The 24,422-nt window shown below is 36.9% G+C and overlaps 3 protein-coding genes across 3 annotated transcripts; 2 read left to right on the top strand and 1 right to left on the bottom strand.

Moving 5' to 3' along the window:
- Nucleotides 1-197: 197 nt before the first annotated feature.
- On the bottom strand, nucleotides 198-4,098 carry pnrc2 (proline-rich nuclear receptor coactivator 2). Its single transcript, XM_039679620.2, has 3 exons — nucleotides 3,920-4,098; nucleotides 3,181-3,398; nucleotides 198-2,968 (listed from the first exon to the last, which is right to left on the bottom strand). The coding sequence occupies exon 3, from the start codon at nucleotides 2,945-2,947 to the stop codon at nucleotides 2,480-2,482; it is 468 nt and encodes a 155-aa protein (XP_039535554.1). The 5' UTR covers nucleotides 2,948-2,968; nucleotides 3,181-3,398; nucleotides 3,920-4,098; the 3' UTR covers nucleotides 198-2,479.
- Nucleotides 4,099-6,795: 2,697 nt separating this feature from the next.
- On the top strand, nucleotides 6,796-11,182 carry cnr2 (cannabinoid receptor 2). The gene is made up of 3 exons (XM_039679380.2): nucleotides 6,796-7,362; nucleotides 8,707-8,805; nucleotides 9,400-11,182. The coding sequence occupies exons 2-3, from the start codon at nucleotides 8,727-8,729 to the stop codon at nucleotides 10,476-10,478; spliced, it is 1,158 nt and encodes a 385-aa protein (XP_039535314.2). The 5' UTR covers nucleotides 6,796-7,362; nucleotides 8,707-8,726; the 3' UTR covers nucleotides 10,479-11,182.
- A 1,227-nt stretch (nucleotides 11,183-12,409) lies between these two features.
- Nucleotides 12,410-23,591, top strand: akirin1 (akirin 1). The gene is made up of 5 exons (XM_039680022.2): nucleotides 12,410-12,772; nucleotides 21,263-21,409; nucleotides 22,350-22,484; nucleotides 22,990-23,061; nucleotides 23,164-23,591. Exons 1-5 carry the CDS (start codon nucleotides 12,568-12,570, stop codon nucleotides 23,172-23,174), a joined length of 570 nt encoding a protein of 189 aa, XP_039535956.1. The 5' UTR covers nucleotides 12,410-12,567; the 3' UTR covers nucleotides 23,175-23,591.
- The last annotated feature ends 831 nt before the right edge of the window (nucleotides 23,592-24,422 follow it).

Consider the following 24,422-nt stretch of genomic DNA (forward strand, 5'->3'; position numbering starts at 1 on the left):
ACATGTTCTCCTTTAAGTTGAATTAATTAAAATGTTCACTGTAGAGTTTAAGTGAAAAGTTTCACTAAATGCAGAAAAAATAAATGAAAAACTATGCCAAATATTAACAGTATTTAAAACTAACATCCATTATGTTTTTGTTTACATGTAAATTCTCAGAAAACAGATTTAAAATAACATCACACACAAAGACAATATTGGGGGGAAGGGAAGGGATTTTATTATTAATTTTTTTTTTTTTTTGACAACCAAATTAAACAATCTTTTAGTATACCAATTCTTACCAAAAGGGCTTTCAGTTTTCATTTCAAGTGACACTTACAAAGTTGGGATAAATTCAAAGCCAATTGTTCGGGACAGCCAAATTTAGGAAAAGGACTTTTACACATGCTATTAAAATAATTTACTTTTTACTTAAAAGGTTAAAATGTAATCTGGCTTATTTGGAGGTAAATGCAGCATCATTGACAGCAAACATTGGCCTGCGGAGGAAAGACCAATGACTTGATGCAAATGTAACACTACTTTATGGACTCTGGATAAAGGGCAAAATTTACCATTATAACCAAGGAAAACTTTTAAAACAAAATTGCTATTTTGCATAGGCAACTCAAAAACAACGTATAAAAGTCCCTTTCAATTTAAAAAAAAATTTTATTCCATCTTTTTTTCCTTGCACTTAAAGCTCGTTTTGCCCCTACATGGTGCATTATACAAAATAAAAATATTGTGTGCAAGATCACTGGCAATAAACTGCACAGTGCAGGGGTTGACGCACTATAGGCAAAATTTTCTCTTTTTTTCTTAACAAAATATTCTTCAGCATTTGAAAACAAGCCACGTCCTTAGCGTGACTTTTACATTCAGTGTTATTACTAAAAATACTTTATCTGCAGGTTTCAAACATTCCTGCACAAATGTACAATATGCTACAACATTTTATACATTTCATTATTTACATGGCTCCATTACACACATCCAAAACTTCTCAGCTTTGTTTTGTCATCTTTAAGATAGCTATTAATATCACGTTCTGCAAGAGAGGTAGTTTTTTTTTCCGCCACACGCATTACTAAGTGGGAAGGGGTGCTTCACATATCCACAGTTGAAGAGCAACATTGTCTGAAACTTTTGAACACAAATGAACAGCAGTGCAAGAAGAACAAAAAGTGAGAAAGGGCAGAGTGTGTAAAATGCCGGCAGCCTGCCTTTTTTTTTTTTTTAACAATGTAAACATGTCCACACTGGACTTGCGCCCCTTTTCTCACTTCCCCCGTGCCATAATACACACATTTCATAACATAATGCTTATAATATCAAAACACATCACAGAGCAAACAAGGCTTTGAGACAAGACCAGAGAAAACATCTGTCCTATGGTCTCGCATCAAAACAATCCTCCGCATATTTGCTCTGTGATCGTTCTAAAAGTACAGCAAAGTTTAAAAAAAATGAATTCCAAAAAATGATTTGTCAACCAAAACCTTGATATACGCTAATGCCTTACCCAATGATTTATGGCACTTGTAACCAGATCTGGTTCAGCTAAGGGGGATTCCAACAGAAAATTGCTGATTACGTAGCTTTGGTAGACATAAAAAAATAAGAAGAAAACAATTTGTTTTCTAAGTATAACATAAGGGATGCAAAAAGTACAAGCTTAACGCTGCAATAGAGCTTGTGAACCTTAATGAATTTCAACACCTATAGTGCAATGCGCACAGCGCCATTAAAAAAAAGTACAGGTGTTGAAAGCACAAGGTCCATTGTGCCACCTCATTAAGCTTGAGGTTAGTTAAATGACCTTTTCACTTAAGCTTGTCCCCCCTCCGTATTCGGTTCGCTTAGTTCTCCCTGCAGAACGATGTCAAGTGGCTTTTACTTCCCAAAAAGCAAAATAAAACGAGATACCTGGAAATGCAGAACGCACTATAATGCTACAAATGCTGCTGTGCTTAGCACCAAGAGGTTTCCACCACTCTTTGCATGATTAAAACTCAAGCCGAGAGTGCGCGTCAAACCCCAGCAAGCGAAAAACAGAACGCGAAATATTAGAAAGAAAACGGTGTGAGTTGTCTTGACATCTACTCCTAGGCCAGGTTGAGAAGAAAAAAAAACACTGTCAAAAACAGCCATCAAAAAAAGAACAAAACAAAACAGGAGCATAACAGAGCAATGAGTTATTAGGAGGACATCCAGTTCATCATTTGTCATGGCGTACAGCTCCGCTAAGGGTTCTCGACCACCCCTTAAGGCCTCAATGACGTAATAACTAGTGGAGCGGTTAACTTTTAAAAAAAATAGGTGAAGGACATTTAGGAGAAACATCTGCCCGTCAAATGCTCATCACCTTATTAAGACGCAAATCTAAAAATAGCTGTAAAATATATTACGCAGCTGAAGCATTCAAGGGGAGGGCAAAGATCAAAGCGGAGACTTCATTCATATATTGGCTTTAGAGAGCAGCAGTGAGACCTTGTTATGCCTGAACCTTCAGAAGGCTCTTTAACTGAAAGGTCATCATCTCACGATGATCGCAAACGCCAATGGGAAGAGACACCCAGTGGCTCGGGGGCTTGGGTAGAACACTTGGGGATGGGGGCTCACTGAACTTGGCTCCAGCATAGTTCTGACCACACTGAGCTGACAAAAGTTTGTTCAGGTGGGACATGGTCCCCTCCCAATTCTGATCATAAGGTGTGGCAAAACGAACAGCAGCATTCTTCATGTCTACAGACGCGGCCTGCCGCGCCTCAGGAGACCAAGAATAGCTGGTGCCCTTCTCACCCCTGCGATGGCTGAGGTGATGGGGCACCCCTAAGGCTCCTGAGGAGGCGGAATGCACCACTCCATTCTGGTCTCGACTTCTCTGCTTGCTTCTGCCAGTCGGATGGCTCTTCTTGGGCGCTGGGCGATCTGGAATGTTGTATCTCTCACCACCTCCCATACTGCTTTAACTGGATGTCACCTAAGATTAAAAAAGAAAACTTGTTTAAACAATGAGAAATAAATGCACCTTTTAAAATACAATGCTAAATTGTGCAAAATGGTTTAAACCAAGCTTAAAATAATTGTTAAATGTCCCGTGTTGCTGGCTGGCAATAACAAAGGGCTGGCCTACGTGCAGCGAGAGACAGCCAGCTTGTCCTCGCCCATCCCCCACTAGCTTCCTCTGCTTACCTCACTGTTGTAAAAAAGTTGAGTGCTTGGTTCTCTTCGCTTTTTAATTTCTCTTCACCGATCGGGCTCCAGGTCCTCGAAGTAGTTGATCTACTTCTCGCTGCACGTCTAGGTCCAGCAAGATCTGAGGTTTTCATGTGCCAATGAGCGTTGTTTTGTCGTGTAACCGAGTTGAACATGAATTCACCTCGGCGCACGGTGCTCTAGAAGCCGTGAATCTAACAAAAGAAACACAATTTTTTTTTTATTAGGTACGAAAATCTTTCCAAAATATGTTCAATTTAGACAGATTCTAGCAACATTCAGTTTTTCACTAATATAAAATAAGTTCTCACTAACTTAAAGCATTTGTTTGTGTAAAAGAATAACGTTAAATAAGGTTAACCAGTTATATAATTAGGTTAGGGTCAAACAGAAGACAACCTTTCACATAATTCATCGTTTAAAAATGTAAACATTTTGTAGATGTGGTGTTACATAAACATCTTACATTATTCTACCTCTATTGTGTTAAAAATCTGTCGTTGTCGACGAAAAAACCACACATTTCGAAATCGCAAATAAATACTACAATAAGTTTGTTAATTTGCAAATACTTGAGCTTTAAATGATAAAAAAACAAAAGATATTAGGTCATGTTTTCTGGCACCGTACCAAAACAAAAGACTCTTAAACGCAACATGGCGTCAATACCGTCGACGACTCCCTATGTCTTTAACTCAGTAAAAAAACAACTTACCGACTTCCTCAGGCTTTGATGAAAAAGCCCTTCGTCGTCCCTTGGTCTATTCTGCTAGCTGTAGCTGTTAATTGAGAAAATATTTCCCGATATGTGAATCTTCATAACAATCCGAGGCAACAACGGAATGATACTATTCTCCTCCAGTTTGTCTCCGTCTAACAACAAAATGGATCCTCAACAAAGCATAAGTACTTCAGGCGTGTGTTATTCTGGCCAATCGGAGAGAAGCACTGTCGACGTGTGACCAATAGGAGCGAGGAACACGCCTGTTGCCATCCTTCCTGCGTCATCATTGCATGTTTGTGAGGAGTGTGGGGGATTTTGGTTTTTCCGAGTTACTGTAATATGGGTTTCTTCCGGTTAGTTTCATCCACACACAGCCTATGGTTTCATCTCAAAATGCAAATACTAAATGTATGTCCACGGCATATCTTCGAAAAACACATGGGCAAAACAAACACAAGTGTCTACGCTGTATGCAAAATCACGTGAACAAAGAAACAGTGTTTTAATCCTTTAAATAGGCCTATCCAATATGCTTAGCATACAAGAGAGAACTTTTTTTGAGGAACTTTTTTTAACACAAGCCAAAATTCCTGGTGGAAATTATAGGATGAGAATATTGAGTTGTCCAATTTTTTATTCAGGATGTTAAAATGCATACTATATTATAACCTAATAAAATAGTACATATATAGCATGTAAGACCATGATCACATGGAAAGTTTAATACAGGAAATATGGAAATAGGCCTTCTTTGTCTTGAAAACCAAATAGAAACATCAAACACGGCATCCTTTACTGTAAGAAGTATCACACCACTTGGTGGCTGCATGTGACAACGGGCAGGGCAGGCTAGATTAAAAACCTGTGACGTGGTGTACTGCCAATGACAATAGTAGGGAGAGTGTTTGAAAAGCAAAAAATGTGTTATTTTGGGGGTGTATCTTCATAAATCAATGAATGGAATTAGAGGTGGCATATGGGCCATTTGGTGGTCTTGAACCAAAATGTCTACTTAGATTGTTCATGGTGGTGCTAAAACTGAGAGTGTTCAACAGCTGTTAGAAGTTATATAAACATTTAATTTTGGCCAGATTTAGACCTTCTTTGTAGACTTTGTATTTCCAACATTGTTCTTAGGAAGTAACTTAATGTTTCATCAGAACCGCTCAAAATTAAGCTAATCGGATTCAAACAGAATTTAAACTGTATTATTCAATATTGTCTAATTGCACAATAACTAAATGTATATTGCTTACTGATCAAACTGATGATTCTCTGTGAATTTGTCACTCACAACTTCTAAACATCCTTTCTTGAGCCAAAATTTCTCAGACATCCCATGTTTTCTGTTCACATGTTACACAATACTACAAAATAAATGTATAGCCTATGATGTGGATATACTTTTTCTCTGTGCTAGTATTAACTTTCACATGTAGACTTAATGTTGAAATGAGTATCTAAAAAGCTTGCCAGTGTCAACAAAAAGTATTGGCCCTAATAGCCTATAACAAACATTTTCAAGGTTGACTGCCATGGAGTAAAACAAAACATCTAAACAATCTGATCATAAACTATGGCTCATAATGACAGAAATGTTTCATTTTGGTGGAATTGGCCAATTACTGACGCAATAACTAGGTTTTCAAGAATGTATTAAATGTTTTGGGTGCGTTACTACATTGACATGATGATGTGCCATAAAACAGGCAACAGACAATTGCACTTAGTTTAGAGAATGCTAAGGCTTATAAAATACTGTAAATGAGCCAAATCGATTACTGTAAGAAAAACTGTCATTTGTAAACATTTGACTGAAGTGGTGGTGGTTCTAAACATGTGAAAGTTTTCAATTCTAATTTGAAATTCCCTCATCTGTATTACTCCTGCTTATCCCTCAAGCAAACCTGTTGCATAATACAGCACTTGTTAATCAAAACCCATATTTGGTGACGGAAGTGCACACCCACTGGATTCAACCTTGGTTTACAGCATGATTTACAGCTTTCCAGGGGGCTTGGCCTCTGTTTGAATCCTATGTTTGGAAAGTAGGTCGGGTTGGAGGCCCTTATTGGTAACACCATTTGAGAAAGGTCAAATTACCAAATATGGGGGAAAACAGATCTACACAAGAAACAAAACAATACTTTTATGGCACACACAAAGATAAATTCTGTACAGACAGACAGACAGACAGACAGAGATAGATAGATAGATAGATAGATAGATAGATAGATAGATAGATAGATAGATAGATAGATAGATAGATAGATAGATAGATAGATAGATAGATAGATAGATAGATAGATAGATAGATAACCAACATTCTTCAAAATATCTTATTTTGTTTGTACAACAGAAGAAAGAAACTCATACAGGTTTGGAACAACATAAGCTTGTGTAAATGATGACCGAATTTTCATTTATTAGGTGTGAACTCCCCCTTTAAGTATAGCATAAAAGATCCAAGCGCCACCTGTTGGTTAAAAATAAAGCTACACTAAATATGCAATAGTTAAAAGCAGGGATGGGCAACTTCAGTCCTGGAGTATATCCTACAGAGTTTAGCCCCAACCCTGAAAAAATTCACCTGCCTGTAACTTTCTAGTAATCTTGAAGACCTTCCTTAGCTTGATCATGTGTGTTTGTTTAGGGTTGAAGTTAAACTCTGTAGGATAATGGACTCAAGTTGCCCATCCCTGAGATAAATGATAGTTTTTCGCCCATGATTTACTCAACCTCAAGTCATAGCCAGATGTAGGGCCTATATTTATTTTTCCGTGGATATCTGTACACTAGCCCAGGAACATCAACATATTTCTCCCTTTATGCATTACATTTATTTATTACTGGTAGTAGGGGAGCTTAAAATGAGAAACGCTCAAAAACATTTTCAGTTGTTATTTCTCACAACATGTGTCTCTAAAGCCATTCAGAATAATCAATTTGGGCTACAGAACATGAAATGCATTGGGACAGTTGCAGTGAGACGAAACCGACATTTTTCTACATCTGCTCGCACGATAAGGGTATAAAATTTAAATGATTGTGAAATAGGTCAGCAATGGGGAAGCTGTGGTAAAAGTAAATTGTTTCAGCATCTATTACGCGACTTTCATCCTATGGTGATGAGACACAAAAAGCTTCCTCTTTGGATACATTGTGGATCTTAGAGAGTAACGGCTTTGGTACTTTCCATCTGTCGCTTTTCTTTGCTCAGTAATGTGTCATGGTCACTTTAGTCTCTGTAACCTGCATCTCTGATCTAATTACATAACAGTTTATTGCTGTCTGGAAGGAAACAGATATATTGGTTCTCTCTTTTTCTCGTTGGGGGTGTGGCACATGATTTCGTGTTGTAATCAGAGGTAAACCACAGAAAGACCAGAAAAACAATAACTGGATTAAAACCATACCAACAGCAAAACACAAAGGTAAGAACCAGTTCATTTGATCAATGTGTAGACTATGCCAACAATCCTGAACTGAAAAAACTCAAATGGGTAAAAGTAACTGCAGTTTTTTTTTCTTGCCCTTATTTGTAAGACATGTTGTAAATTGTTATTAATTCACTCAAAAATTATAATTTTGTCAACATTTATTTATTGATCCTTAAGTTGTTCCAAACCTGTATGAGTTTCTTTCTTCTGTTAAAAGCAAAAGAAGATATTTTCAAGAATGTTGGTAATATCTTCTTTTGTGTTCATCAGAAGAAATAAACTCAAACAGGTTTGGAATAACTTAAGGGTCAGTAAGTTATATGCCACATTTTTAATGTTTGGGTCTATCCTTTTAAGATTCTCTTATTTCACTTGTGTGAGAGTGTGAAAGCTTTAACCTGAGGATATGTTTGTTTTTGTTTGTTTGTTTGTTGTTTTTTAACCTGAGGATGTGTCTCTTCTACATTTTATCGCCAACATTTTATGTTTAAGTTTTCAGATGTCTTTCATAAGGTGATTTGTACAGTCCTTTGTCTTATGGTCAGTTCAAATCAATAGCTTTTTACAATACAGATTGTTCTAAAACACTTTTACAGAAATGAGAAAACTAAAGAAGATAAATAAAAAGAAAAATCATTTAACCCAGTGTGCTACCAAAGGTGAAAGTGGCAAAGGAAAAAACTTGAAAAAATATTTGAGTCTAAATGAGGAAGAAATTTTGGGAGGAACAAAGACTCTGCGGGAAAGCCCTTCTAGAAAGCTAACATGAGAAGTGGCTTTAACTGAAACATTATCTAACATTTCCAGAAATTTTAAGAAAAAGAGCTAATGCACCTTTGGAAAATGTGGGAGGATAAAGAAGAAAACTAAATTAGTGATTCTTAAGGAAAGAATGAATAAGGTGATCGTGGAAGGAGGGAACAATGAAATGGGAGCAGACCATTTAATTTACTATTTACCTAACTAAACAGATTCGTCTTCATTATATTGTTAAACCATGTGTCTGCTTTCTGAACACTGATAGTTTTGCTTCACTTGTCCATCCTTCTCGTGTAATAAATCTGCGTGGTCCTTTGGCCAGCAGAGGGCAGTATGTAACTCTCTAATCTATTGAACAGCTTTAGGTCACAGTGTGGTTTATAGGCTGATTATCACTTCTCTTTCAAATCTAAGGCATTCAGCCTGAAAAATGTCATTTTATTTATAGAATGCATTAGCCTAATAAAATGTTGCTTGGAGACATGTTTGACTTTGCCATTTTGAATGAGTATTTTATCCCTCTTAATCATGTCAGACTCCAAAATCAAAGTTTCATGATTCATAATTTACTTTTAATAGATAAATTCTGTCCTGGGGAAATGGAGAGTGAATTGGAACAAGATCAAGAAGCTCCCACTGTGCTTTATTTAAATGAAAGTACAAACATTTCGACAACAGGTATAGTTTCTCATTCACATTTTCTACGGTCTATATCTGTGATCATGATCAAGTTGTGTTGTGATTATTTTACTTGTAAATTTTAAGGATTTTTTTTTTTCAAATTAATTAATTTGAAAGTCAGTACAAGACTCTTACATTTTTTACAAAAACAGTTCTATTTCAAATAATTTCAGAAAATAAATAAATAAACAACTGCATCATGGCTTCCACAAAGTTATCAAGCAGCACAACTGTTTTCAACTGTTGATAATGTTTCTTCATCTCCAATTCAGCTGACGTATCACGTGACATGGAAGACTGGAGTAATGGCTGCTGAAAATTCAGCTTTATCATCATAGAAATAAATCACATCTTAAATAGATAAAAAAAAATGAAAAAATAGTTATTTTAAATTGTAATAATATTACACAATATTACTGTAAACACTTGGTGAGCATAAGAGACCAATCATAAAAAAATCCTACTGACCCCAAATATTTGAACGTATTTAAAAGTACTCTTTATTAAATATTTGTTTAAAATATGAATAATATTAATTGTTTATCTTAAAAAATGATTATTTTGAATATTTTTGTTCCTGAATTGTTGCAGATCCGAGCTTGTGCAACAGCCTGCAGTGCTACATGGTCCTGACCACTCCAGAGAAGAAAGCTATTGGCTCAATTTGCTATCTAGCTGGTCCTGTGACTTTCCTGGAGAACATTTTGGTCCTGATGGTCATTGCAAGCTCCGCCACTCTGCGCAGACGCCCATCATACCTGTTCATCAGCAGCTTGGCACTGGCTGACACTTTTGCCAGCTGTTTCTTCACCATCAGTTTTCTAGATTTCCATCTATATAGTAAAGACGACGGCGCTAATATCTATCTGTTCAAGCTGGGTGGCGTCACAATGGCCTTCACGGGCTCTGTGGGAAGTCTATTGCTGACGGCACTGGACCGTTATCTCTGCATCTACCGGGCTTCCAATTACAAGGTGCTATTGACTTGCACAAGGGCCAAGCTCGCTATAGTATTATTATGGTGTGTAACGATTATAATTTCATTCCTTCCTCTGATGGGTTGGAGGTGCACAACCTGGTTGGATCCTCCGTGTTCCCGTCTTTTCCCCTATGTGGATCATCACTACCTGGCCTGCTGGACGGGCCTGCAACTGGTGGTGCTCTTCCTTATCACAGTAGCTAATGCCCTCATCCTGTTGAAAGCACACCGCCATGAATCAGCTATGAGCGGAACAAAGTGTGGAAGGTCGAGCATAAATGGACAGGCTCGAATGCGAATGGACATTCAGCTTGCTCGTACCTTCAGTCTGATCCTCCTAATCCTCGCGGTTTGTTGGCTGCCTGTCCTGTCCTTTATGGTGGTGGATGTCATGGTGACCCTTACGGATAAACAACAGCGAATGTTCGCTTTCTGTAGCACGCTTTGCTTGGTGAACTCGTGTGTAAACCCGCTCCTATACGCTCTACGCTGTCGAGAGCTAAGGGGAGAACTGTTAGCACTGTTCAAATGTTGCATGGCATGCAGGGAACATACTTTGGGAATTGCATATAGCATAAGAAATGAAAATAGGTCCGGCAAAAAGAGCAAGGATCAGGCAGTGAGTAATAGTAATCCAGATACTATTTCTGAGAGTGTAGACAACCAGCAAAACAGTATTCAAGTCTCATAAAGTTTTATTTATTTATAAAATATTTTGTTCATTATTTTCATCCATTTTAAAGGTCAGAAAATGTATGTTTGTTTGTTTTTTATCATAGTAGGCATTGCAGTTACATTGTTGTTACATTGAAAATAATTTGTAGGATATCTTGTAAAGTGTGGAAAATATGAAAGGAAGAAGTTGGCATACCTATAAGAACTTTATCATGAGCATCATGAGGTCAGTGCATAGTATGTAGCTTGTGATCAGCTTTTGTATATAATATTATATATATATAATATTATATATAATACAGTTTATCCTTTCAGGAGTGCAATTAAGAACTCAGAACAGGCAAATCACTTGCTACATTTTGTGTCAAACATAAAAGATGCCAATATACAGAATATAGATTACACTGTGAAACAAAATACCTTCAGCATTATTGATGACTACAGGCAAAAACTTTACCTCCCCTTTTGGATCGATTGAACAATATGCTTTGTAGCACTCTGTAATTTGCCTTGGCTGTATGTCTATGTCACAATGATAAATGTTATGATACACTAAGTAGGCCTACATTATTATTTGCTTTGGTAAGAAAGAGTCTGCTAATAGTGCAAAATCCAATGTAATTGGTATAGTCTTATAAGGTATTTATAGACTTTTAAGGTACTATTTTGCATAATTGTATGTTCAATAAAATACTGTATGCCATGTATGAATTACTGTTACATTGTTTAAGAAACCATACACTTCAATCTGACCAATTAATTTACTGATAGATCATTAAAAACACATTTCCTGAATATTAACTCTCTTGATGATACAGCACAGTTTGAGGATTTTTTAGGCCTACATTATTAGCTTCCAATATGTTGTACATTTTACAGTTTTTTTCAGTGGATTAAGTCAAAATTGACAAATGTTGGGATTTAAAAGTGTGATATTCATATGGGGAATGTATAATATTCAATTACCAAACACTATGTCTAAACAGAGGTGTTAAGAGACAGTAAGGAAGTTATTCCTCATGATTTGAAAGACTGCTTTGATGGCCAACACAAACAAATTCCAACATGCAAATCCTCCAGAAACATGGTCTTTGGTCAAATAAGCTCAATAAATATTGATCAGAGTCAAATGATTGCAAGGCACCAATCAGGATAAAGCTGTTGGAGGAGTGAAAATGGAAACTTTTTTTTTTTAGAATGAAATCCCAATACTAATCCAAAAACTAATCAAAAAAAAAAAAAAAAAAAAAAAAAAAAAACCTGAAAGAGTTCCGTGAGTATATAGCTTATTGTTTAAATTAGAAAAACATATTGACATATATTGAAAAATAGCAAATATTATACATTAATAATATTAAGCAAATGTTGTACATAATGTATTCATTTTATATATTTACCTATGTATTATAATCATAAGGAAGATATAGATAATTATCGTACATCTTAGAATATTAAATATTCTATAAAAATATTAAGTAAATTTATAATAAAAGGTGTTCGTTTCAATTCAAATAGCCTCCACACATATTTCGGAGCAAGAGGCCTGTTTATACAGGAAAAGCTAAACAATGGCAAGCATAAACCCGAGTAAGTATAACTATCACTTTCATTATTAATAATCGTTTTGATTTGGAGCTGCACATCACTGGAAACTATGTTGAAAGAGGGCATTAACATAATCCACAACTCACGGGTTGGTACCAATACTACTGTAGATTTACTTATAAAGTAAAAAATTAATTAACATATAGCTTATAATTTTGCTATATATTTTAAACCACGTGAATGTTTTTTTTGTACTTAATAAAAGAAAAAGTTATGATAGAACTTTATTTGAGAAAAAATGAACTCGTTTATAACAATCCCCCCCCCCCGCCTCGCAGTGAATGGTACAGTCCTCGGCTGTGTCGTTTTAGCATTTTTGCTACAAATCTGGCACTTGGTGTTAAAACCGGTGTGCGAACAGAGGGGGGGCCGCCGCTAACGTGCGAAGCTCAATAAAACCCCCTGAAAAAGTCGAATAAGAGAAGGAAATCTGAGCATTTTATTATCAAAAAAGTTTGTATTTTACCGGTGTAGTTTATTGTTTCATTAAATCAGCGACCATGGCTTGTGGCGCGACGTTGAAGCGATCTATGGAGTTTGAGGCCCTTCTCAGCCCGCAGTCCCCCAAGCGAAGGAGGTGCAATCCTCTACCGGGGACTCCGACTACTCCATCCCCGCAGAGATGCGGTCTTCGTCCGTCAACAGAGAGCCCGGCACACTCGATGTCGCCCCAGTCAATGGCTGGAGAACACAGGCTAACTCCAGGTGAGAAAAATGCTTGAGTCTCGCCATTTAACGTTGGGTTGTTTGACATGGAGGAGGGGAATGGGGGTTGTTTAATCTCAGCTAACCAGCTAACGTTAGTGAATTTTTGAATTTCGACAGTCCGTTAATGTAACACCCCACCAAGCTGCTTTGAGTAACGATTTGAATGTGTATTAATGCCTTTTCTTAAAGGATGGTATGGTTGTGGTGGGTAGTTGGTATGGACTGTAGTCAACGCTACCGGTAATTATGCAGTTTGGATGAATAGCTGTTTTGAGCTCGACTAGCTAGGCTGAAAGCGGTCGCTACAGACTAGCTGACACAGAGCTTCATTTAACTCCTATGGCTTAGTGTGAACACACACATAATCATCGACCATTACTACAGAAAACAATACATGACAATGTTTTTCTACAAATGCCTGGCTCTGGCCTGGATAGTGAACGTTTATCTCTGCGTTTAGCCAATTAGTTTACCAGCAGGATTGAACCAGTACGTCCAAACAAAGAGGAAAGGTGGGTATGTGCGCAAGGGTGGATTGGCGTTATTTATTTTCAATTTAACAATTGTATCTAAAAACACAAGTGTTCATATTATGTGTGCATATATACATAAAATAGCCCATGCGAAATTTTTCCAAGTCAAACAAACTTCCAGTAATTTGATGTTTAACATGGATAATATTATAACGTTAGTCTGTTTGTGTACTTGCACTGCTTTTATCCGAAATTTTTGGACCACTTGGCGAACACGCCAATCCCGTTTGGCGCTTGTAAAACAGCCAAGTAATTCTCATGTTTTAAAAAAATAAAAATAAATCAAAGACGCCACATTGATTAAATGGGTAACCGTGACTGACATAAATGACAAAAGTAAAGTTCAGAGCAAACTATATCACTTTGCTATCATCGTTTATTTCTTAATTTAGGTACAGAGTTTGCATCCTGGATGGGGGAGGGAACAGGCGAACGTTCAACAACTTTAATAATATAAATAAATAAACAATTACCAAAATGAAAGTATTATCCAGCAGCCCCTGACGGATGACTGCTGGCACACAAAACAGAACGTAAAGTCAGTAGTGTTGCCAACTATTTTCAAATGAAAGTAGTTAACGCCTCCCCTAAAAGTCGCTAGGTTACGTCATACGTTAATTAGCTTATGCGTGACGTCATCGCGTCGTACTTGCGGGCTGCTTGCCTAATGTGTTTTCTCTATAAATTAATGCTCAGCTCACATACTGTATTTAATATTATAATATAATATAGCTGGATGTAAAATAAAGCTGTTCTCATGTCCAATATATTGTCACACAATGGAACGCCCAAGGACAACCAGATAAGTCAGTGTAAAAACACTGCTCATTCACGTCCGTCAGTGGCCGACCGTGTGCTCAACAGATATGTGCTGCTGCTCCTCTCAGCCATTCACTGAACGCGGTAGATGTAGCTAAAGTGAGTGAAGCCAGGGAGAAAGCAAAAATTCGGGGTCTGAAAAGCGACTAAAAATAGTGAATCATTTGATCTAATTTTTTTTTTTACAGTCTGTAACATAGACTGTAAAAAAAAGATGGACGACGCCCCTTCGCTCTTTTCTATCAGAGAGAACTGAAGTCGCCAATGTCCTGATATGGTGAGATCTTAGAACTTGAGTCTGTGCACTTGCGTTTTCGAGACCAGTCGTGAGCAGTAAGTAAAGCCACGAAATTCAAGGCCCCGCCCTCATTCTCGCTGAATCAATCACAAGCACACGCCCCTGCACTTTTATTAAGTGGCCTCTGTTTATGCTTCCGCTTCTATGTAAAAGATGTGAGACCGGTGCGTCTTACAGGTATTGTTCATTATAACTCTCGTCCTTGTCCTGCTCACCACAATATTATCTCAGCAACGTGACAAGCCAGTGAATTAGCAGGTTTAAATTGTTGCTTTGCACAGTGCTTGACATTTTATCTACATGTTACATGGCTAGAGTTTTTACACCGAGACAATGGGCTGTCTAATTCCTTTTTCGCTTGTTTATCGTTATCAGTCTTTCTTTTTACCCGTCTTTGTTTTATGAGCAGGTGCCACTCGAGAAATTGGCAGTTTAGGTTGTTTCTCTGCCATTGGTACAGCTGCGGCACACGGCAATCTAGAGTTTGTTTTGAACGACGGCACGCGATGTGCAAGAGAGGGGTGTGATTAGCGTGTACACAAGCATGATTGACACTGAGACATTCCTCCTGGCTCTGATTGGTTGTTTCTGACCGGGAGTGCTTATAGCAGCTTTAAACAGAAGTTGAAATGGTCTTTTATTTAGTTCTGCCCCTGATTAAAGATTTTTCTAGTCAGCTCATAGCCTAGTCGTTCATTTAAGAAGGCATTATTCGACTAGTCGCACATTTGATGATTTTGAGTTTCAGGATTGAGCGCAAACCCTTTCTGAAATCGGACACCCTAACAAATCGAACACCCTGTGGTCTTGTGGACTTATCGAACAGTCGTACACGGCATCCATTCTAAGTGCATGAAGTGCGTCATTTGGGACAGGGCCATAATTACGATCTATCCATCGGACTGTGGAACTTTACCAATTCCTGTGAAGGTTTTTTTGTTGTTGTAGTTTTTTTTTCATGTGACTAAACTAAACGGCTAATTAAAATTTGGTCAACTAAACCTTGATGACTAATGTCTAGTCTACTAATAGGGGGCAGGCCTACTGTTATTTCCTATTGTGACGTTTAGTCAAGTGAATCTGAAAAAAAAAAGGTAGGGTGGGATTTGTCCATCTGGAATTGAAAGGATCATGGGTTTGTTTACTATTGTAAACACGTCATCAGAGATAAGATGTCATTGGGAGTGGGAGGGGAAGTTGTTGTGATTGAGTAGAGGTCGACCAATATTGTATTTTACTGATAAGGATAACTAGGTTGGACCGCACTGACCGATGACTTGATCAAACAAGAGGTTTTTTTTTTTTATTGACTGTACTTAATTGAGACCTTGATTTATTCATGTTAGTTCATAGTACATAAAAGTTAACAGATACTTTACAATTTTAAAATGTAATTGATTGTTGAAATTAAACAATCTAACAAGGAACAATACTTATACAGCATTTATTATCCTAATGTTAGAAATGGAATCTTATTGTAAAGTCTTACCATTTCATATAAATCTGAACAGTCATGCTTCAAGATGGCCAGTCATTGACACCATATCCCAAATATCTACATAAAGGCCATAGCATTGAAATAAGACACGCATATAAAGGGCTGGGTAATAAATATCGATTTCTTATTTTTACGAACCGATATCGATTCTTAAATCTCAAGAATCGATTAGTCATCCTGTTTCATTTGAATGAATGGAACATTGTATCTCGGAAGTGCACATCCAAAAAAAATCGCAATAATCTTTGTCCTTTGTTACTATTGATATGAAAGTCTCAATTTTCAAATTGCGTCCATTCAAAAACATAAATAACGTTTTGGTGCTGTGGCGTGAGATCGCTCTGGCTCAGCTCAAGAGAAGCAGCAGCGCTGATCTCTCTTCCGGCTTAATAATACCAGTCACAGTGTGAAATAAACATGAATGAGCATCTGAAAGTGTGTTCAAAGATGGAGTACAACTTAGAGTACAACCCAGTTTGTAATCAATGTCATGTATCGTCATATTTACCTGAGAAAACCCACAAACTCGTTAGTCAGCTAGAAAAAATAACTCTAGAGAGGAGCATTTTGCTAAATATATACACCATATTACATATTATGCATTATAATCTTAATATTCTTCAATATTTAATGCATATTTGAATAAATCTGGCAAGTTATGACAGCCACCATTTAAATGTTTATATTTCATGTAATCTTCTTATTATAAAAAGAAATAAGTGTTATTTAAGTGTTTGTATAGCTACAAAACAGTTAATTATTACCTTCATATTTGGCTAATGAAGCCTAGTAGGCTACAACTAGACTCCCATAGTTTACAGCATTAGTTAAAGGAGAACTATTTTGAGCCTTGTTAGTGGTATAAACTAGCGATTTCTTTTTACTTAGTCAATGCCCCCATTACTAGCATTATACGCTAAACAGTTTTTAGAGATAAAACTCTTTACATTCGATTATCATGAAAACAAATTTCAGAGAACGGTTTACTATGTACCGATGTTTTATTAGACCAAAGGTTCATTGTTCGCCGGAGTTCTCCTTTAAGAGATTTGATTTCCTTGAACATTTGCCATTTATTGTAACTGATATCCAAAATAATCAATATTGAATCGAATTGGGATCGAAATCGAATCGAATTGCAGGCTTGTGAATCGAAATCAAATCGAATTGTGAAATTTGTGTCAATACCCGGCCCTAATGTATATGGTCTCATGTTATATGCTTCTATTTTATTACTTTTGATTATCTAATCAAAATAACAAAATATGTCTTAGTGTTGTTGAATAAGAACTGAAATGACCTGCATGGCCATATAGTTTGCTTTCTCACTTCATTAGCTTTAAATGTACAACTTTGCTGGCTAACGAATGCATAAGTGACCAGTTGGATTTCAACTAATGTAATTGTTCTTTGTTTGCCCATCATTGCCCTTGTTAAAATGGCTTGGATGGAATATGACTGCCCTTAAAGCCCAACCCACGAGTCTAACACACCAAATCCTAAACAAAGCAAATCAAGCTCCCTGCAGGAACACACCCTGGGCTTGAGCTCTTAGCTTGAGGGCACTTCCTGCCAGTTTGGGTTTTTTTTTAATTCCCTCAAAGTCTCGAACGTGCAGTGAATGAGATGCCTCAACTCTACACCCACTTACACTCCCCTCCCCCAGTCCAGTTCATCCCACACTTCCATTGTAGTTGTATTATCCATGTTCTGTGCTTTTAGGCCTTGAATCGCTCCCCATCCTCTCTCAGGAAGCCACAGTGATTGATTGCTTGGTTTGACCGTATAAGGTTACAGTTGCCAAGTAACCTGTTGGACCTGGTCTCAGCATTTGGCAGCATTTGATACAGGCAGAGGGATTTACCTGTTGTTCAAGGGGTCTGGCGTTGCCCATTGATTAAGTTTATGAATTTGTCTCTATTGTATCTAAAATGGATTATTCCATGATCTGGAAACTTAATGAGTTAGTTCACACATTTCTTTTTCTCATCTTTTTTTTTATTCAAAACTTTTTAGACTTTCTTCTGTAGTAGGGCTTCAACTAACAATTATTTATTACAGCTATTAGACTTATTTATTTAATTTAATGGAAAATCCTGTAGTAGGGCTTCAACTAACAATTATTTATTACAGCTATTAGACTTATTTATTTAATTTAATGGAAAATCCATTCGTGATTTAAAAATATTGTAATCCATTATTTACAATGTTGTTGTTGCCTTAAACATTTAACGATAAATATTATGAAGTATTTTAGTCAGAATTATTGAAGTTCTATTAGATTGTACTCCGTCTGGCTGCCTTGTTCACTGAAGTCTTACTGTCCTGTCAGGCAAGTATTTGCTAAATAATTTTCTAAAATTAACAGGTAATTGTGAACTAAACCATTAGGAAGTGTGAATAACCCATTAAGATTTCAAATACAGTAAGTTATGCATTGAGGAAAACGCGTCTGTAAATTTAAATAGTTCGCACATCCATCAAAGCACTTGACGGGGCAAGCCGTGTTAAAATATGCTTTTGTTCGAAGTGTGTAATGACACATTCTTATGGTAATTTTACTTTTACTTTTCTCAGACCAAGGGGGATTATAAGTGCTGCTGATAATGTTTCAAGTTTTTCATACAAGTAGTTTAGATTATTATATGTAAGATTAATATAGTGTAGGCCAAGTGTGCTGAACCCTGCTCCTGCTGATCGACTGTCCTGTACAGTTTATCTCCAACTCTAATCGAACACACCTGAAGCAAGCAACCAATTAAGGTCTTCAGGATCACTTGAAAATTAAAGGCAGGTGTGTTTGATTTGGGTTGGAGATGAAGTGTGCAGGACAGTCGATCGGCAGGAGCAGGGTTGGGCACCCCTGGTGTAGGCTAAGCCTACCCTTATAGATTTGTTTTAAATGTATTTTGTTCCTTAATGTTTCACGTGCAACAGGCGAGACAGTGCGCAATTATCTTTAATGCATTTTCTGTGCATAATTTATTTAAACTATATAAATGCCATTAATCTGTACCGAATCCCAACTGTTACAATAAAAACATAAATTAAGCAATATAACATTCAGTATTTTATTCATTATATAGGTAATATTTTGCTTTGTTAAAGACACTATTGATACCGTGAGAAATTGACATTCTCAGGAAAATAGCCGCTTATCAGCTAACGATTAATCGATAATTTGCATCCCTAATTCTGACTATTTTTTTTTCCCTTGGGTCGGCTCTGCTGTGGAGTTGCCCAGTACCTGCATGACTCGCAATAGGCATTAACGGAGGGAAGTTGCTCCGGCGGCCACAATGTTCTTCCATCTGTGTTTAAAAACTAAGCTCAGATTGGATTCTGAAATTCTGAATCCATCCAGAATTGTTGGAGAGAGAATAAATAACACTATCACATACATTAAAAAATAAACTGTTCTTTGCTGTATACCAGACCTATATGCGTAGCATGCCAAGTTGATGCTTGATCTTGCTGACTGCTTTTCTCTTTTACTGCTTCTGCGGTTGCAAAATCACGTTTCATCATATTGAGATATTATCGCAAATGTAGGGTCCAATGAAATCCGTTTTATTTTTTCCCAAATTTGGGCCAAGGAAATAAAACTGAAAGAATATGCTACCTGTTTTAAATAGTGTTAAAAAAATGAATGCAACGCAATATGTGGCAGTGAATTAGTCTGTGTTAACACTGCATAAGTCGCGTGTGAACTGCTCTGCTCGACACTGATGGCTTATAGTGTTGAGTTTCTTTCTTTTTTGCCGACGAAAGCAGAGCCGTGGAGAGCCGCTTTGCCATGCTTTCATTGTTTTGATTGTCATCACTTTTTTTCGTTCTTTTGGTCATCTTTTAGTTAGTTAAAGGCCGGTGCCTTCAGAAGGGCGGAAATTCTGAGCTCCACACCCAAGATAAGTGATGCAGGCGCAGCAGATAGATGTACCCTGGTGTTAGTCCACACTTGAAGCTTTAAATTACCTACATTCAGGAAGCTGAAACGATTAAACTCCAAATACCCACTTTTGTGATGAATTAAGACTTATTGAATATAATTTTAAAGAGTTTGGCTCATGGAAGTCATGCAGGTTTCTAATCTGTTTTGAGTCATCTGCTGGTGTTAAAGATTTGGATGGGGGATTAAACACAGCCCAGTTTTGTAGAGAAAGGGACTCTGGAGGTTCCTGGTTGCATTTGCTGCCCACCGCATTGCAGTCCCATCCCATCACCCAGATTCGGTAACCAGACATAAGCCTGACCCTCCACAAAGACAAACGAAACTAACCCGCATCCCATTTTCCCCTAATGTAGCCTAGCATGTGTATTAGTGGTGATGTCAGTGTACCATTGTGGCTGATTGTAAAACTGAAGTGAAACTTATTTCTTCACACTATTCGTCATGGGACCCATGCTGGAAGCAGGATACCTCTGTGCATTGTGTGTGTGCTTGCTGAAGTAAAGCCAGTGATTGCTGCTGTTTTTCTTCACCTCATACGGGTGAAACTCGAAAAATTAGAATATCGTGCAAAAGTTCATTTAGTTCAGTAATTCAATCTAAAATGTGAAACTAATATATTATATAGACTCATTTTTTGCAAAGTGAGATTCTTCTCTTCAAGTTGGGTCTTTCTCTTCTTGCCTTGGGGGGACTCCTTTCTCCGAAATAGTGAAGCCTTTATAAAATAAAATACTGCACAGACGCTCTGCTTGCGTGAGGCATGCCGTTTCCCGTTCGAACTGTTCTGTAATCTATAAAAGGTTTATTAATTCTGAACATGTTGCATCTCTGCTGTCTATCTAAATTGCACCAAATACGACACTGCACAGCCTTATGAAGTCGTTTGGATGAACGGTTCTTGAAATCAAAATGCAAACAAACAGACAGAAAGAGATTCTGAAGTGTTGAATATTCGATGTTCATTACTACCAAACAACCTATAGATATAGATATCTATCATAGCCAAATTTAATTTAGGTGACAGCCCTAATGATAACTCCATTTCAACTGACATGGTTTCCTCACGTTGATCCATTTGATCAAATTTTGTGAAATAGTTTTTTTTTTTATCTAGTTATTCCAAACTTCACTGTACTTGGAGGCAGTTGATGAAATTCTGTGATCAAATACAATCAACTTGTTATCAAGCTCCACAGCGCCACCTAGTGCATTCAGCTACAACTGATTTTTAGTTTGCATGCTTTAGGGTTTCACTGCATTCATGCCAGCAAAGCAACATGTAGCAATTTGAATAGCATTTTTATTGTTAATTTTCATTGAATTTTCTTTTTTAATGTAAGCTGAAATGACATCATTCTCTTGATTTGTCTTCCTTTGACCCCAACAGAACAGATCTTCCAGAACATTCGTCAGGAGTACAGCCGCTATCAGAGGCGACGGCAGTTAGAAGGGGCCTTCAACCAGACTGAGCCCTGCAGCTCCACTGATATCCAGAGCTCCAGTCCCGCCCTTACCTCCCCCAGCTCTCCCACAGGTCAGTCCACTGAAAACCATGTCCATTGAGATGCTTAAACCATTTATCAACTTTTTTTAGACATGGGATGCCCAATCCGGTTCCTGGAGATCTGCCTTCCCACAGAGTTCCAGCACACCTGTTCTTGAATATTTTTAGGTGTGTTTGATTAGGGTTGGAGCTCCTTTTTGCTGGACAGAATCTCTCTAGGATCAGGATTGGGCTCCTGGCTTTAATTTCAAATGTGCATTGTGAAGATGCAGTGTGTCGAGTTTGACATCAGTAATGTCGAATACTTTTTGAAAACCACTCAAACATTCTGTTTAGTCCTTATTAAAGCTGTGAGCTAAGATTCTCTAGTACTGATGATTTTTATTCAAATGGATATTGTAAGTTGTAAGAAGTGCTCTGCTCAAGCGTTTTAGTATATGCTGCCGTTTGATTTAAAAAAAAATTAATACTTTTATTCAGCAAGGATTAAAATAATCAAGTGACATAAGACATTTGGTAAACAAGATTTTTTTTTTCAAATATACTTTTTAATGCTTTTCTTTTGGACTTTATATTCTTAAAATGAATCTTTTAAAAAAATAATTGTTTCCACAAAAAATATTAAGCTGCACTGTTTTTAGCATAGATAATTGTAAATGTTTAAGAAACAAATTGGCATATTTGAATAAATTCTAAAGGATCGTAGAATTTATTCTAAACTAAAGAAGACTGAAAGCTGTACAATTCAAAATAACTTCACCAGAATAAAGTCAATTTTTAAATATATTAAAATAAAGATTCACAGTATGCTGTTTTTTACTATACTTTAGATCAAATAAATGCAGCCTAAGTGAGTAGGCTTGGGTATCATTTGAACTATTCCGATTCTTATAGATTCCTTTAGGTTTTTTGCAAATTGAATGTAAAGTGACATGGTCAAGAATGCTTATTCAGAGTTGTGTGTTTTTAGGTGCCTCAACATTGAAGAAGGATCAGCCACTGTTCACGCTGAGGCAGGTTGGCTATTTGTGCGAGCGCCTTATCAAAGATCACGAGGAGAAGATGCGCGAAGAGTACGAACAGATACTGAACACAAAGCTTGCAGGTACAATAAATTGCAGATTCCACCCAATGGTGTGTTGGCTTCATCAGTTCATGCCTTTCTCATTAAGATAAAAAAAAAAAACCACACACCAGTTCCTTAAGTGTGTAGACTTTACGCACCAGAGAAAGAAGCATGCAGCCATCTCTACAATTTTTTCCTATGAACGTCCTTGTTTGTCTATTTCTATGACATCACTGTCGAAGAGTAATTTGCTGGTGTAGCTTTACCCATTGTAAAGTGAACTAAAGTTATCAAGTGTTGAAATGTTCAGCCCGATGTCATGCATAACAAAATATCAGTAGACTGGGAAGATTCTAAAATGAGCGGTTCATTCATATTTCTGTAAACTGGTAGACCGAAGTGGGGCGGGCTATATAAGGTCTGTCTTTAATTAGATCAATATTTATTTATCCCTCATGCTACATTGTCATGTTTCTGCTTTCACCACTCTTGTGTTTATGGCTGAATTGTTAAAATGCCGTTTCTCTTCCTTTTCCCCCTTAAGAACAATACGAGTCCTTTGTGAAATTCACACAGGATCAGATTATGCGAAGATATGGCGCCAGGCCTGCAAGCTGTAAGTATATTAACTTCCTCTATAAGCAAGCAATTTATTGCAGTTAAAATTTTTGCTGATTTCAGTTGGCCCAAATGCTGATTATTGTCTCTTTATTTTCAGATGTGTCTTGAAGAACATTATAGATGGTACTAGCCACCTCTCAGCAGCTGGTTACTATAGAACCAGTCCCCTTCATTTCATTTGAAATTTCCTCCTTCCACTTTTAAATCTCTCTCACCCCCCCCCCCCCCCTAAAATGCTTGGGTGCCATGGTCTATCCACATTTAACTCATTTTTATTGCTGAACTGTTACTGATGGCCCGACTTCAAACATGCATATCTAGATGCAGTCTAAGGAAGTTTAATCTCTACGAATTTGTGGGAAAATCTCAAACTACCGCTGTAAAAAAGCTTGGCTGATGCGATCTGTTTAATGTAATGTGACTGACCTGCAGCAGATATACCAGACTCTCCCTCTATCCTTCAGTCTGTTTTTTAACTCCAACTTTTTTTTCTTTTTTGACAAATAAAAGATCTGTGATAAGTCATTTGAATTGATTCTGGGGTTTTTTTTCTTGCAAATAATTTGGAAGGAAATTGCATAGGTTTGTGTTGCATATCAAATGTTTGGAAAGACATGAATGTGAGTAGCTAATGACACAATATCCACTTATGAATTTCTGCTTTGGCACAGACATTTTAATAATGTCCAGTTTTTTTTCCTCATGGATTTAATAATGCTGATAAGCCTTAAATGTTGTACCACAATGAAAGTGGGTCATAGGTTCATAAATTGTTAGTGTTCTGGAGTCAAATGATAGCCTTGTGTGAGAGGGAAATAAGTCAGTTTTACCTGAAATGTAATTCTTCTAGCATTTGAGTATTTAATTAATAGCTCACTGGATGTAAAGATTATCAGTGAATATTTAAAATGTTTCTCATTACAGTGTTACTCATAACACTTTTGAACTGACTTAGACTTTGAATATAATGTAAGTGGCATATAAATGCCTTTTTATTTTATTTTTTTAAGGCTTGTCATGATGTGGTCACATTTATTGTCACATAGAAAAATAACTAGGACTTAGTACATTTATGATGTTAGAAAAATAAATATTCTATTTCAAATGAATGCTTTTCAGTTGAACTTTACATGAAAGATTCTTGGGAAAACGGGGAAAACCCTAACATGATTTCCACAACACAACGGATGTACCTGAATTCATAAACCTGAATGTAGATTGCACTGGAAATGGTGACATCTAGTGGTCAAAGGATACTAACATTCTCTTTGAACGAGTTTTATGTATTTTCAAAAATGTTGTATGTTTAGTTAATTGTCAGTGTTTAGAAAAGAGTTTTTTGTGTGTGTATGTATT

Source organism: Pimephales promelas, chromosome 12, assembly GCF_988280905.1.
Source record: "Pimephales promelas chromosome 12, fPimPro1.hap1.1, whole genome shotgun sequence".
In the NCBI taxonomy this organism is placed as follows: domain Eukaryota; kingdom Metazoa; phylum Chordata; class Actinopteri; order Cypriniformes; family Leuciscidae; genus Pimephales; species Pimephales promelas.

Bases quoted from the DNA above. Each gene is read 5' to 3' on its own strand.
- cnr2 (XM_039679380.2), top strand. From the start codon at position 8,727: ATGGAGAGTGAATTGGAACAAGATCAAGAAGCTCCCACTGTGCTTTAT. The intron at 8,806-9,399 runs GTATAGTTTCTC...GAATTGTTGCAG, and splicing joins TACAAACATTTCGACAACAG to ATCCGAGCTTGTGCAACAGC.
- akirin1 (XM_039680022.2), top strand. From the start codon at position 12,568: ATGGCTTGTGGCGCGACGTTGAAGCGATCTATGGAGTTTGAGGCCCTT. The intron at 12,773-21,262 runs GTGAGAAAAATG...TGACCCCAACAG, and splicing joins AGAACACAGGCTAACTCCAG to AACAGATCTTCCAGAACATT. The intron at 21,410-22,349 runs GTCAGTCCACTG...GTGTGTTTTTAG, and splicing joins CTCCCCCAGCTCTCCCACAG to GTGCCTCAACATTGAAGAAG.
- pnrc2 (XM_039679620.2), bottom strand. From the start codon at position 2,947: ATGGGAGGTGGTGAGAGATACAACATTCCAGATCGCCCAGCGCCCAAG.